The following is a 15,295-nucleotide window of genomic DNA, read 5'->3' on the forward strand; positions in this document are numbered from 1 at the left end:
ATTCAACAAGGTACTGGAAACATTCCTCAGAGAGTTTGGTCCATATTGACATGATTATATAACACAGATGCTGCAGATTTGTCGGCTGCACATCCATGATCCGAATCTCCCGTTCCACTACATCCCAAAGGTGCTCTATTGGATTGAGATCTGGTGACTGTGGAGGCCATTTGAGTACAGTGAACTCATTGTCATGTTCAAGAAACCAGTCTGAGATGATTCGTGCTTTATGACATGGTGCGTTCTTCTGCTGGAAGTTACCATCAGAAGATGGGTACACTGTGGTCAGAAAGGGATGGACATGGTCAACAACAATACTCAGTTAGGCTGTGGCATTGACATGATGCTCAATTGGTACTAAGGAGCCCAAAGTGTGCCAAAATATCCCCCACACCATTACACCACCACCACCAGCCTGAACCGTTGATACAACGCAGGATGGATCCATGCTTTCATGTTGTTGACACCAAATTCTGACCCTACCATCCGAATGTCGCAGCAGAAATTGAGACTCATCAGACCAGGCAACGTTTTTCCAATCTTCTACTGTCCAATTTTGGTGAGCTTGTGTGAGTTGTAGCCTCAGTTTCCTGTTCTTAGCTGACAGGAGTGGCACCCGGTATGGTCTACTGCTGCTGTAGCCCATACGCCTCAAGGTTTGATGTGTTGTGCGTTCAGAGATGCTCTTCTGCTTGCCTTGGTTGTAACAAGTGGTTATTTGAGTTACTGTTGCCTTTCTATAAGATCAAACCTGTCTGGCCATTCTCCTCTGACCTCTGGCAACAACAAGGCATTTGCGCCTACAGAACTACCACTCACTGGATATTTTCTCTTTTTCGGAGCATTCTCTGTAAACCCTATTGATGGTAGTGTGTTAAAATCCCAGTAAATCAGCAGTTTCTGAAATACTCAGACTAACCCGTCTGGGACCAACAACCATGCCACATTCAAAGTCACTTAAATCACCTTTCTTCCCCATTCTGATGCTCGGTTTGAACTGCAGCAGATCATCTTGACCATGTCTACATGCCTAAATGCATTGAGTAGCTACCATGTGATTATCTGATTAGAAATTTGCGTTAACGAGCAGTTGGACAGGTGTACCAAATAAAGTGGCCGGTGAGTTTAGATGACTTTATTTATTCCTATTTCAGATCACCTATCTTCACTATTTTGCTTTAGTAAATAAAGTGTTTCTTGTCCTTGAGATGGAGATGGACCTTTGGGACGTGTCCTGAGGAGCTGGCTCTCTATGTGTGGTTGCTCTTTGTTTCACCAGCATAGGTCTGAACTTCCCTTACTGTACTGCTTCTACCCAGACTCATGGGACCTTGTCTGCTCTATGAGTGCAAATGTAAGCCAAGAACTCTCTACGCATAATCAAAACTGAAAAAGCCTTTTGGATAAGAGTTGAAACATCTTCAAGAAACAAGAGATGTACAGGTCCTTCTCAAAATATTAGCATACTGTGATAAAGTTAATTATTTTCCATAATGTAATGATGAAAATTTAACATTCATATATTTTAGATTCATTGCACACTAACTGAAATATTTCAGGTCTTTTATTGTCTTAATACGGATGATTTTGGCATACAGCTCATGAAAACCCAAAATTCCTATCTCACAAAATTAGCATATTTCATCCGACCAATAAAAGAAAAGTGTTTTTAATACAAAAAACGTCAACCTTCAAATAATCATGTACAGTTATGCACTCAATACTTGGTCGGGAATCCTTTGGCAGAAATGACTGCTTCAATGTGGCGTGGCATGGAGGCAATCAGCCTGTGGCACTGCTGAGGTCTTATGGAGGCCCAGGATGCTTCGATAGCGGCCTTTAGCTCATCCAGAGAGTTGGGTCTTGAGTCTCTCAACGTTCTCTTCACAATATCCCACAGATTCTCTATGGGGTTCAGGTCAGGAGAGCTGGCAGGCCAATTGAGCACAGTGATACCATGGTCAGTAAACCATTTACCAGTGGTTTTGGCACTGTGAACAGGTGCCAGGTCGTGCTGAAAAATGAAATCTTCATTTCCATAAAGCTTTTCAGCAGATGGAAGCATGAAGTGCTCCAAAATCTCCTGATAGCTAGCTGCATTGACCCTGCCCTTGATAAAACAAAGTGGACCAACACCAGCAGCTGACACGGCACCCCAGACCATCACTGACTGTGGGTACTTGACACTGGACTTCTGGCATTTTGGCATTTCCTTCTCGCCAGTCTTCCTCCAGACTCTGGCACCTTGATTTCCGAATGACATGCAGAATTTGCTTTCATCCGACAAAAAGTACTTTGGACCACTGAGCAACAGTCCAGTGCTGCTTCTCTGTAGCCCAGGTCAGGCGCTTCTGCCGCTGTTTCTGGTTCAAAAGTGGCTTGACCTGGGGAATGCGGCACCTGTAGCCCATTTCCTGCACACGCCTGTGCACGGTGGCTCTGGATGTTTCTACTCCAGACTCAGTCCACTGCTTCCGCAGGTCCCCCAAGGTCTGGAATCGGCCCTTCTCCACAATCTTCTTCAGGGTCCGGTCACCTCTTCTCGTTGTGCAGCGTTTTCTGCCACACTTTTTCCTTCCCACAGACTTCCCACTGAGGTGCCTTGATACAGCAATCTGGGAACAGCCTATTCGTTCAGAAATGTCTTTCTGTGTCTTACCCTCTTGCTTGAGGGTGTCAATAGTGGCCTTCTGGACAGCAGTCAGGTCGGCAGTCTTACCCATGATTGGGGTTTTGAGTGATGAACCAGGCTGGGAGTTTTAAAGGCCTCAGGAATCTTTTGCAGGTGTTTAGAGTTAACTCGTTGATTCAGATGATTAGGTTCATAGCTCGTTTAGAGACCCTTTTAATGATATGCTAATTTTGTGAGATAGGAATTTTGGGTTTTCATGAGCTGTATGCCAAAATCATCCGTATTAAGACAATAAAAGACCTGAAATATTTCAGTTAGTGTGCAATGAATCTAAAATGTATGAATGTTAAATTTTCATCATGACATTATGGAAAATAATTAACTTTATCACAATATGCTAATATTTTGAGAAGGACCTGTACATTTTACTTCAATTTATGCACTTAAGAGTAAACTTTGAAGTTTAATTTACTATCCTGCTCACAGTGCATGGTGGCATGATAAACTTGCGTTCTCAAGCCAAGTGGCTAGAAGAAATGGTCGTCTGTGTCATGTCATATTTAAACTCAGTGGAAACAGAAAGTTGGGAAATTATTTTGCAAGGCACTGTATATTTGGGTCCAATCAATTCAGTTATTTCTGGTGTCAAACAGAAAGAACTAAATCAATAACGGGGTAAAATATAGTCTCAGAACTCCTATGTGTCCTGTACTATTTTATATATCTCTAAATAGCATTCAGGCAAATATTATTGCTTATGGCCATTTAATGGTATGCTGTCCTAATAAAGAGTTAGGGGGCTTCTGTTGCATTCTGTTGCCAAGCTTTACTAAATTGGAGGGGTTTACGACAAAGCTAAATTGGGTGTAAAGGGTTCATTGACCAACGATCTACGCGGTGTGGTGGGGTTGGGGGGATTTTCTTTGAGGGTCATGACAGCCTCTTTACGGCATGATGGCTGGTCTGGCCTCCAGGGACACGGAAATATGAAGACACCAAGTCGATAGCAGAGGGAAGGTGTTTAGTACTGCATATAACATTGGGCTGATATTGACACTCTCCATCCCAGCGTCCATCTATCTGCCCTCCTCCCTCGGACCAACTGGAGCATGGACCCATAAAACTAACAAACAGACCTCCCCTGTTGCCACTAAAACCAATCACAGTCAGATTATGCAGTTTCTGTTTAAACCTAACTGCTTTTCTGTTATGACTGGGCCAGAAATCACCATCTTTCAATCCATTACCTGAGAATGTAGTTCACATTTGCTGATCTTCTAATTTGAAGATTTTGTTTTCCATTAATATTTATTTCTGATTGTGTTTCTGAAAAAATTAACCACACGGAAATACTGATCTGATACTAAGCCAAGTTTGTCAGAAGTTAAAATGACACAGACTAGATGTGGGCGAAATGTGCCCTATAATAGTGATTAATGATAATTAGAGGAAGAGAAAATAAAACAGAACAAGCTTCCACAGCAACATCTCTGTGATGTTAATCTGCCGCGGCAATATTAGCTCAATGCAATTTTCCATGTGTACGGCTCTGCTAGAAAGAGGACACACGAGATGTTTCAGTGATTGATGGGGATTTTAAATCTTTGCAGCAGCTGCCTGTGGCAAATCCTTCAGAGACAGTTGACAGGATTTGAATTAAATATAGCTGGATTGTTTCTTTAGCAGAAAATGGAGTCTTTCATTCTGTGAGGATACTCAGTTGAATATATTTGATGTCTAAGGGGTTTAAAACTCCACTGTTTTCTACATTGGTATTAGTTTATTCTATGTGTGTGTCCAGTGTGTGTGCGTGTTGGGGGGGATGTCTTCAGCTGTCATTGGCTGAAAGGCAGGTACACCTTTGACAGGTCGCCACTTCATCCTAAGGCAACACAGAGACAATCAGGCAAATAACCATGAAAAAAAACACATGCGCCTTTCACAAAAAACTAGGGATATTTGGCTTTTGGGTGAAATTTATGGAAAGTGTAAAAGGATCACGCTACAATGATATCGTTTCATGAAAAAACGATAGAAAAATTTAGGAAAAAGCATGCAATGGTGATTTGCTCATTTAAAACAATTTATAGAAACAAAAGTAAACAGCAGGGTGGGTATACCACAACAAAAAATGTTGATGTCTCAATAGTGTGTTATTTGCCCTTGATCATCAATTACAGCTTGACAACAACATCTCATGCTGTTCACAAGTTGCCTTATTGTCTGCTGAGGCATGACATCCCATTCTTTTTGAAAGGCAGCCCTCAGCTGATCCCATATGTTTTCTATGGCATTCAAGTCTGGAGAAAGTGCAGGCCTCTCCATTCGAGGTACCCCAGTCTCTAGCAGCCATCCCCTAATGATATGACCTTAATGGGCTGGAGCATGTCATTCATGAAAATTATAGTAGGCCTATGTTGGTAATGCAGGGGCACCATTACTGGATTAATGATGTTATTCAAGTAAAAATGACTTGTCACCATACCATTCACAAAGTGTAGGGCAGTTCTGTATTGGCTAGACACACCTGCCCAGACTGTCACACCACCACCACAGAAGGCTTATCTGGTGATAACAGTGGCTAATGCATGGTGCTCTCTTTGAAGTCTCCAACACCGTTGGCAGTCATTATTTCAGCTCAACATGAATCGACTTTTATCCAAGAACATCACTGAGGCTTGTGTAAACTGTTTTGATGTTTTTCATGTCAAAATGTGAAAAGCATGAGGAGGAGGGCTTTTTAAATACCAACTCTAATGAGCCAAGTTTATTGGTCAATTCATGGATCAAACACCTGCTGTGAATTTTGCCGTTAAGCTCCTGGTTAGAGAACAGCAAGTTGTGCAAAATGTACAGAACCATTGAACAGCTGGACATGTGCATTCAAACATTTAAAGAAGGTTAAGGTCACCTCTATAGGTTATTGTGCATTTTTATTCATCCTGAAATTTCACCTAAATGCCAAATAACCCTAACTTTTTGTGATTAGTGTATTTATGTTCAGAACAACTAACTCAACATGCATGTTTTAGACTGTAGGAGTAAGTCATAGTTCCCATAGACAACAAGTATATGCATGCGGAAAACACGCAAACTAAGGCCCTGGCCAGGATTTGAAACCAGGACCTTCTTGCATGTAAAAAGAGTGATGCCCGTAACGACAATTGATGTAAAGTGACACTGTACAAATTAACTGAATTAAACTGAATTAAAATGAATTCATGAAGCATGATATAATGAAGAGAAGCACTGCTAAGAATTGCTGACTATCTACAATTTAGTGCCTTATTAATGACTGAAATTAATAAAACTGATCATCACTTTTGTTGTTTATCATTTGAAGATCCAGAGAGTAGCATTTGTCAATCAAACCGATGAAGCGCAAAACAAGAGCCAGTGCTATATCCAGTTTTTCACAGGTTCTGTAGAAGAATAGGTTTGGTTTTTCAGCATCAGCTGCTTTCAGGTGCCAGGGTCCATGCTTGCCATAGATGAGGGTTTAGCACTGGAACTTGTGTGGTGGACAATCAACTCCAGCAAACATTATCCTCAGACAGCAAGAGTGTGGCCTTACTTTAATACAGCATTGACAGAAAAATGAAATGAAAAATGATTAATTCTTTCCTGTGATGGATCACCTGTCTCAAGTTTCCAAAAGAGGCTGAATTGTGAAAACACAACAGTTGGACTCTAGAGGGAAGGAAATCTATTTAAAAAAACAGTGGTACTTAGTAAAAAACAATTAAATGAGTTAAAAGATCATGAGAAGGATGCTGGGATTTTGCAAGGTTCAATGTTGTTTTCAAATAATTTCCATTTAAATTTTCAAATTTCTAGGTTATCAGACACTTACAAGTTGCCGGAGTCACTTTCAACCTTTTTGCTATACTCTAACCTGTTTCCTCCTGTTTCTTATATCAGAGGATAATAAAGGTGGCTGAGTTATCACTCACTGTGCAAAAACATAAGTCAGCCTTGTCAAGAAATATTATTTGGAATATTTTAGCTGGATGAGCAAGGTGTTTCATTTTCAGATTAGACTGTGAAGCTGCACCAGGGGAGCAGAGCCAAACAAACACACACACACACTCTTTTTTTGCTATATGTAGTTAGGACCATCTGTTGACTTCCATTGACTTCCATTGATTTTCAGTCATTTTCAACCCTTTCTATGCCCTAACCCTGACAATAACCCTAAACCTAACTATTACCAGTGCATGCCTAACCCTAACCTTAACCTAACCTCAATTCACACCTTGGTCCTAAACCTAACTGTTAGCAAAATAGGTCGTGAGGACCAGCAAAATGTCCTCACTTTGGTACAAACGGTCCTCAATTTGATGGTGAAATCGGGAAAATGGTTCTCACTGTGATACCAAGACAGGAACACACACACACACACACACAAACCAGTTCTCCACCACCACTCCCATGGGTTGCCATTTCAGAAGGATATTCAGCTTTAAAGAGTTTAAATATCACTCTCTGTTCATGTTTCAAGGACATGCATAGCTACCTTTCTATCTGCACATAGAGGAAGTAAAGAGCTGGGGAGCAGAAAACATCTTACTGGAGCGTGAACTAACCAATGCTGGGTGAGGATTTGTCTATGGGGCAGAGGGGTGACAGAAAACAAGGAATTTTGCTATGTGCTGTTACCTCAGAAAAGGTTATTTCAGAGAAGAGTTTCTGTTGTTTCGGCATAAAGAACAACTTTTAGTGTGACATCTTTTTCTTAAGATATTGAACAACCAAATGCTTCTCTGATTCCTTCCCATCTTCCGACTCATAGTCAATATTTTGCGATGTTTGCAAATCAGATTTGAAGAAAAAATTGGGAACATTTAGAACTTAATTGCAGTGGTGCTGTAAATGTGGGACATGCATTAGAGGTCATTAAGACCCAAACCGGTTGGAGGGGAATTTGCAACAATAGTATATAAGGCGCTGAAAGGCCAAAGTTAATAGGGCATTGACTGTGATGATCAGACCTCTGACCAGAACTGCAGGTGACACTTGTGGTGGATTGTTACAGTTTACAGTTTTAAGCCAAAGTCTTGTATTGAAGACTTTGAATGCTACACAGGTTTAAGGCTTAGGTTCGATGACAATGCTCCAAAACGTCATGACAGTAGGCTACATGATTGTATATAGTCTGTAAGCTAAAGTGAATTACTTTGAATTCTACAAGTTCTTTAAAGAAGTAGCTAAGCGAAAATCTTTCATACCCCAGACAGAATTAAATTTTCAATTATTTTCATTCAACCAACAAGTTTGTGTTGGATAGTAGATGAGACAGCTTTCTCTTAAAAGGTAATAAAACAATGTAAATGAGTATTGATTTTGAAGAAAACATATTTTGCTGTTTTTTTTTTAACATTTTGTTTATTGATGTCATACTGAAAATAATTAATACCCTTCTCAATAAACAATGGAATATTTTTCTGTATATTGCAGTACAGCAATCAAACTCTTTGTTTGATCACCAACTATTTGCGTATTCACACTGGTTTATCTTTGGTGATGTCTTTTAGATTAGAAGACCTCTTTGCCATCACAATATCACCCCAGTACTGCATGTAAAAACATTACAGAAAGGCAAACATTTTCACAACAGAGTAATTTTGATTTGAAAGGTGAATCAATGGCTTCTGTTCTGTTCAATGTTATGGCTTTGCTTTTCTTTTGTGTGTTGTCAAAAAAAAGCAAGTTCTTGGCAAGTTCTTGTCACCTGAGAGGAAGGCCCAGGGCAAAAACTGGCAGTTCTTTTCTGAGAATCTAGGCTGTAATGCAAGTGTATTAAAACAGAATAAAGTAAATATTTTGAAGGCAGATTTGTAATACATTTCCATTTGGAAATGGAAATCTGCTGTCAAAATAAACTTTTCTCCTTATTTCCACCTGCCTTGAGGACGCTCTGTACAACATCACATTTTATTTGATGACACATCTCCATGAAACCTTTATTTTCTGTCTCTGAAGTCCTCAAACACAAAGTTCACCCTGAAAGTCAGCGAGTGAAGGCAGAGGTGAAATAAAACACGAAGGGGGTGAAAGGGAGGTGATATATCCCTTTAGGCTTGGGTTCCAGAGCTCTCCATCCTCCCAAGGACACAGTAAACATGTTTTGTTAGGATTAGAATATCTCTCTCTCTGAGGGAGGATAAATGATTTTCATTAATTATAATAAATTTGCCTGTCAAGGCTGCAATTATTTTGTTGCCACACAAATTGGTTATTCATATAATGATCCCAGCGAAATGCAATGGCGTGAGTGACTCATGAGTTTGTTGAACAATCAAAGCCAAGAAAGCTAATTGTTTCACTCGTCAAAAAAATTGAGCATGCCAGAGCTCAGCAGTGTGGGTTCAGGTGTGTGCCGTGAGGGAGCTGTGTGTACAGAGTTAAATGCTTAACTGTCATCACCAAGACAACTTTATTCCTGCCTGAAGCACTGATGCAAAAATTGCTGCCATGATGTGAAAGCTCATTAAGAGTGTCATATGGCTCCCTGCAGGCTATAGGTGTGCAAAAATTATTTGACGAGAATCAGCTCAAACAGAGCACAGTAAAAGAAAAAGAAAAAATCCTATAATGAGAATGTTACAAATGTACATGAGATGACAAGAGGCAATTTTAAACTGAATAAAATTAGATGTGTTTCAAACATGTCATAGAACACAATGTACACTTTATTGCCAAAAGTATTAGCTATGCTCTATCTTCACACATATATGAACTGGAGTGACATCCCATTCCTAATCCAAAGGGTTCATACAATGTCATCTACCCTTCGCAGATATAACAGCTTCAGCTTTTCCACGAAGGCTTTCCACAAGGTTTAGGAGTCGCCATTAAAGGTAATTGCAGATTGCCATTATTAAATAATGACATAAATAACATGATAACTGATACACTATGTTATCCACCGACTTTGAGCAAGTAATTTTACAGTCATATCTTGTACAAAATTATAAAGAATTTATTGGAAATTTAGTTTAGAATGTCTCAGTGGTGAAATGTTACCATAAATTATTCCTTTATAATCTGTGTGAACTAAACACAATATTTAAATGAGTACCTCCATTTAAATGTTAAAAAGGGAAGGGAGAGAAGTATACTTTGAAAACTGCAGTTGAGAATATTACACCTCAAAGAATATTATTTTGGATCATTAAGATCTTCTAGGAGAGAGGTTCTGTTGCAGTGAGGACCATCTCAAGTGTTGGGAATCTAATTATGCTTTGGACTTTGGATCCTCACAATTTTGGCCAAAAACACTGAAACAAATGAAGGATAGGATAAAAAATACGATAAAACTGTACTTAAACGTGACTTCTTTCAGCAATCCCAGCAACATTTGGCAATGATATTTGTATTTTCCAGCATAATGGACCAACATATTACAAGAAAAGATAACTCAAAGTTCAGAACACTAAAATTTTGGACTTGTGGTGAGAAAACTCCACCGGATCTTACTTAACCTGACTTAACCCCCACGATTGATGCCTGGTTCACACGGCAGGATTTTTATGCCGATTTTTGATCAAATTTTTGATCCGATCTTCCCCTCCGACAAGCCCCGGTTATCGTGATAAGATATCTTAAGATATTCTTATATGTTCCTGTTGTGTGTGGTGTAGTAGGAGTGATCTAGTCTGCTTGGAAGGATGTTGGGACCGCTCCAACCTAATATCTGGGATATTCAACATGTTGGATTGTCTTGGCCCGATATCCTACCATGTGAAGACAAAACGAGCACGCAGCCGGTTGAATGTGACATATAACCAATCAGACAGCGAGTTGACAAAAACATGAAAGGGAATGACCCTGAACTCATGTTTGATCTCGAGAGGGTTTACGACATTTTCCATCTGAAGATTCCTGAGTGGAATCTGTTGGGGTGTCATGTGTTGTGCTTGCTGTGTGGCTGGACACCACACACTGTAGGACCAAACCTGTTATATCTATGGTTTTTTATTGTCACGTGTGGGGTCTCTCAGATTTTTGAAAATCAGGTGACAATTTTAAAATCTGGCCGTGTAAACCAGGCATTATTTTGATTACCTCCAAGCACTAGTAAGAAATAAAAAGGGTCATCATCTGTCAGAACTTGGCCATGAACTACTTGGGTCACTGAGTAATTACAGAACTTACTTGCTCCAAAGTGTATCATAAAAACATGTATTAATAAAATGCTGAAGTTACATAAAAACAGTATGCAGGTTTGTCTCAAAAACCTTGGGGCATAAAATTATAACTGAACGGAACAAATGTCGCACGTTAACATCTCTATACTAACTTTGAGTTACACAGAATGTCTTGCATACAATCTATTTAAAATAAAAGTGGAAAATATTTACAGGTACAAAATAATTTGAATTCAAATCTCTTATGCTGCACAGACATGATGGAGCTCAGAAAACTCATCAATGTCCAACCCCAGTTATAAAGTTATTACACCTAGCCCAGTAAATATATATCCAAATCATATGTGCCTATTATTATTGATGTATCAGATAAGATGTATATTTTCTACATCAGCAAAGACAATTACATATTTGTATCTATGTACTAATTTAATAATCATTCAAATCTGATTTTTACAACCTGTCAGTAAGGTTTTTAAAAGATAGACAAACCATGAAGATGTGTGTAATTAATACCAAAACAACAACCAGTTTTATCGCAGAATGAAAAGTAAATCCCCAACACACTCTAAATGACACCTTGCTGCCCTTGTTGCAGAAATCAACTAAGTACAACATGTGTTGGCTCTCTAATGGTCTCTCCACATTCGATTCAACTTGAGTTTACTGGTGGTAATTCAAGTTACTGCACAGAGGGGTTGCCCATGTCATTTTGAGTCGAAGAAAATTACATGGAATTGCGAGACGAGTGGTAGAAACAGAATTGGCGGAGGAATAAAATAGACCATTAACTGCAACATCCACTGAGGCTTGAGTGTAGCAGAACAAACAAACAAAAAACATTGAATACATTCAGTCATGAACAATTCCTATCACAGTAAAGTCCTGTAAAAAGGTATTTACCCCCTTACACAATTATTCTGTTTTTACTATTTTTTTTAGCCACATTTTTACCAAACCCTCCTTCAGTAACATTGGAGGGTTTCTGAGCCCGAATGGCCTGTCCATAGTAATTAAACTTAGATCCAGACTCCAAAAATAATTTTGTTTTTGTAAATTTACCCAATCACAGATAAACTTGTTGGTTTACTTTGGATCTTTTGGCTGCTGTATAAATACAGTGGGTTTGAGCTTAGGGATATAAATTGAATGTCTGTCATTCTCCTTCAGAACTGTCTGCAAGAAAGCAGAATTCATGGTTTCATCAATAATGGCAAGACGTCCATGTCATCTAATTGCACCCTCGTCGACTTGGCAGTGACTGAAGATTTAGTAAACCCAGCTGAAAACAGAATGATTATAAATCTAGATTAAACATTCTCTTCTTTGTATAGGAAAATGTTCCTGTTTTAGAAATGAGGCTCAAAATTATCCAACGATTATGTACTCTTCCCCATTATCCAACTGCAGCTTTTATCTCAGTAGTGATGCCATTGACTATGGTCGCAATAGGTATTGGTCAATATCACTTACTTGGCATAAAAAATATGCACGGTGTCAGGAGGTGTATGCTAGTTGGTAGAAATTCATTGTTTTGTGACAGATTTGGCAGTCAATTCGAGGTGTTTCCATGATTCTTTCTTTCTTTGGCTTTACTTCCCAGTTACTTCATCTTTTCCAGCTCACAGCTGGTTAATGTTATATGTAAAATTTAAAAAATTAGGATTAGAATTAATGTGGATGACTAAATTTAGACTCTCAGATCTAGTAGTGACACTGCAAAGAAATCAACCTCTATTTTCATTATTTCAGTTAAGTAATAAAATATAAGCTACTGGAAGTATAATCAGATATTTTAATTTGTTCAAGGGTTATAACCTCCTCTTTGTCATCAGAGTCCACATTATTGAAGTAAACCAGTGCCTCACCAGAAAACAGCACACCACAACTGAAAGACCCATGAATGAACACTGATATCTGCCACCAAGATGTTGGCAGGTAGATGATAGGAAATGCAAAAGCAAAGTTGAGTTATAAAAACAAGCCAGCTTCTTGTGGCTATGCAACCCTATATGCATCAAACGGCAATTTACAGTGCATTCTGACACCTTTCTCTCAGACTTGCTTAGATCCTTATCCCTATCAATTTGTCCTCCTTCTAACACATCAACTTTGAGGACCAAATGCTCACTTAATGACTAACCTTTCCACCCAATAACAGGTGTCAGCATAAAGAGATCAGTGTTATTTATTTCACTTCTTAGTGGGTATAATGTTATTCCAAACTTCAAGCCCTATATACATTGTTTATTTTCATGTGACAGGTATTGATGTGAATAAGAAGAACAGCTTTCCAATATGCTAACTGTAGGCATAGGCAATTTCGCTACACCAAGGTATACAAAAGTTTAAAAGTCACTATTTCACGGCTATTCTGTTTATGAAATTTAAAGCATCTATCGCTTGATGCCAAAAAATACAGATCCTGCTTTTTAGAAAAGGAGACAAATATTTCAGTTACACATTTTCTGGTAAGTCTAGCAAGATTTCCAGATTATTCTCATTATAGCTTACACATGGCATTACTTATTAGCCACAGTTTCCTTGCTGTGTAATAGAGCTTGTTCAAAATAATTTAGCATTTTCCATTTCTAATTAATAATTGTTCACCTTTTCATAATGTAATACAAGTGCATCCACGCACCTCTCCAGAGAAGGCCTGTCCGTTGAGCAAGTGTTCGGAGCCCTGGCTGTCCTCGCTGCCGAAGTGTAGCCGGATCTCCTCCAGGCGGTGGCTGTACGTCATCGGCCCCCCGGAGATGTTGACCAGATGCTCCTTGTCCAGCCGCAGAGAAACGTGGCGGCCTGTGTTGTACATTGTCCCTCCCACCTGGAGTAAAACAGGTGTAGGGTCACTGATTACAGGTTAGTTGGCTAAATAATTTACATTAAAAACAGAAGTAATATAAAACATTTGCATACAAACATGGTAGAATGCAATGATTTCAACAGAGCTTTAAACTCATTGAATTTCACCAGAGCTCTGAAGTTTAGATCAGTTTGTAATAGTCAATTTCAAGTATCGGGAGCTGAAAACCAGAATGATTTCTTGTTTAGTTCAGTTCAAACTTTGGCAACAACAAACTGTAGAACATCCATTGATCAGAGATTGAGGCATGTATTTTTCTTAGTTAAAAGATAGCACATTTAAGATGTGGTGATGTCTATAATGATTTAGTAAACAAAAAAATACCAATGACTGAGATGATGGGCACACAGGGACACCCACTTAACTTGAGCATAAAGTTAAGTGATGAGTAAGGAGCCCAGAGTTATTAATGAATCTCAGTGACCCATGGTACAAACTACCTAGCATCCGGAGACAGTGAACAGAAACATTCACATGCAAAACATCATCATCGTCAGTTACAGGTAAAAAAGTTGTTTCTATTTCCGTTTTACAGTAAATGTAAAGCAATACTTGATTCTGTAATAAAATCCCAAAAAAAGCTTCAGTTTTGTTGAAATACATGAATATGTTCCTTAAAAGTCCAGCAATCATCAATCACTAGATCAAATACTTTTAAGATGCATTTGCAGTGCAATTTAGCCCTCAGTTATAACTTCATTAAATTTAATCCAATGCAGCAATAGAACAATGAAATAATGGCATGGAAGACAATAAGACCAACAATAATTTTATATCTCCACACATCGAACTAGCAGCAGAATATTAAGATGAACTGGATTTTATCAAGGATATTTCCTACACAAATTGAAACTACTTTTGGATATTGCACTTGTGCACATTGGTTTCATTCGAACACTGTCTGTCAAACTAGAAATAAAATGGGCATATAATTTATAGGTCAGCGACTGATACACCTGGCAGGCTCAATCAAGGTAACTCCACATAGGAACACCGCCGTTGTAATAAAAAAACAAAAACAAAAAAAAAAAACCTAAAGTGATCAATATGTTGGATTCAAGTAAAGTTGTGATGGAAAGATAAAGATCATCATTAAATATAGATCAATATAAAAAAAAACATTTACTTTAGAAGTTATTTTAGATAATGTAGTAAGATAGAATGTCTAGAAACTGAAACTCTTTTTATAATTTTCATTTTCCTACACTTATCCAGACTTGAAAAATAATTAATTAAAATTCCAAACTTTTCCAGGCTTTTTAAGACTATAGAAACCCGGTAAAATGTATACTGATACTGAATTAATCTAAAACAGATGGTGTACGTCTCATAAGCTTGCAGTGATTTAACAGCTTTCAGCTAAAGGTAAAGTAGCTATGGAAGCCCAGCCCGAGCACTCTAAATTTCATTGTACCCCCAGCACAATGACAATATAGACTATTCTATTCTATTCTATTCTATTCTATTCTATTCTATTCTATTCTTTTCTTTTCTATTCTATCAATATATTCTATTCTATTACTTCAATAAATTATTAAATCTTCACAGAACACCTTGTCAATATATCTGAAATAACCCTTTCACTAAAAATAAAATCACTGATTTTAACCAAAATGTTACTTGTTTAGTAATCCAGGCAGGGGT

The 15,295-nt window shown here is 38.4% G+C and overlaps 1 protein-coding gene across 1 annotated transcript in view; it reads right to left on the minus strand.

Moving 5' to 3' along the window:
* The window catches only part of ca10a (carbonic anhydrase Xa), a 451,583-nt gene that overhangs the window by 42,745 nt on the left and 393,543 nt on the right, over nt 1-15,295 (minus strand). Inside the window, exon 4 of the mRNA XM_047377235.1 lies at nt 13,427-13,612. Coding sequence (XP_047233191.1) covers nt 13,427-13,612 — 186 coding nt within the window. The remainder of the gene's footprint in view (nt 1-13,426; nt 13,613-15,295) is intronic.

The sequence above is a fragment of the Girardinichthys multiradiatus genome, chromosome 10 (assembly GCF_021462225.1).
Source record: "Girardinichthys multiradiatus isolate DD_20200921_A chromosome 10, DD_fGirMul_XY1, whole genome shotgun sequence".
Classification (NCBI taxonomy): domain Eukaryota; kingdom Metazoa; phylum Chordata; class Actinopteri; order Cyprinodontiformes; family Goodeidae; genus Girardinichthys; species Girardinichthys multiradiatus.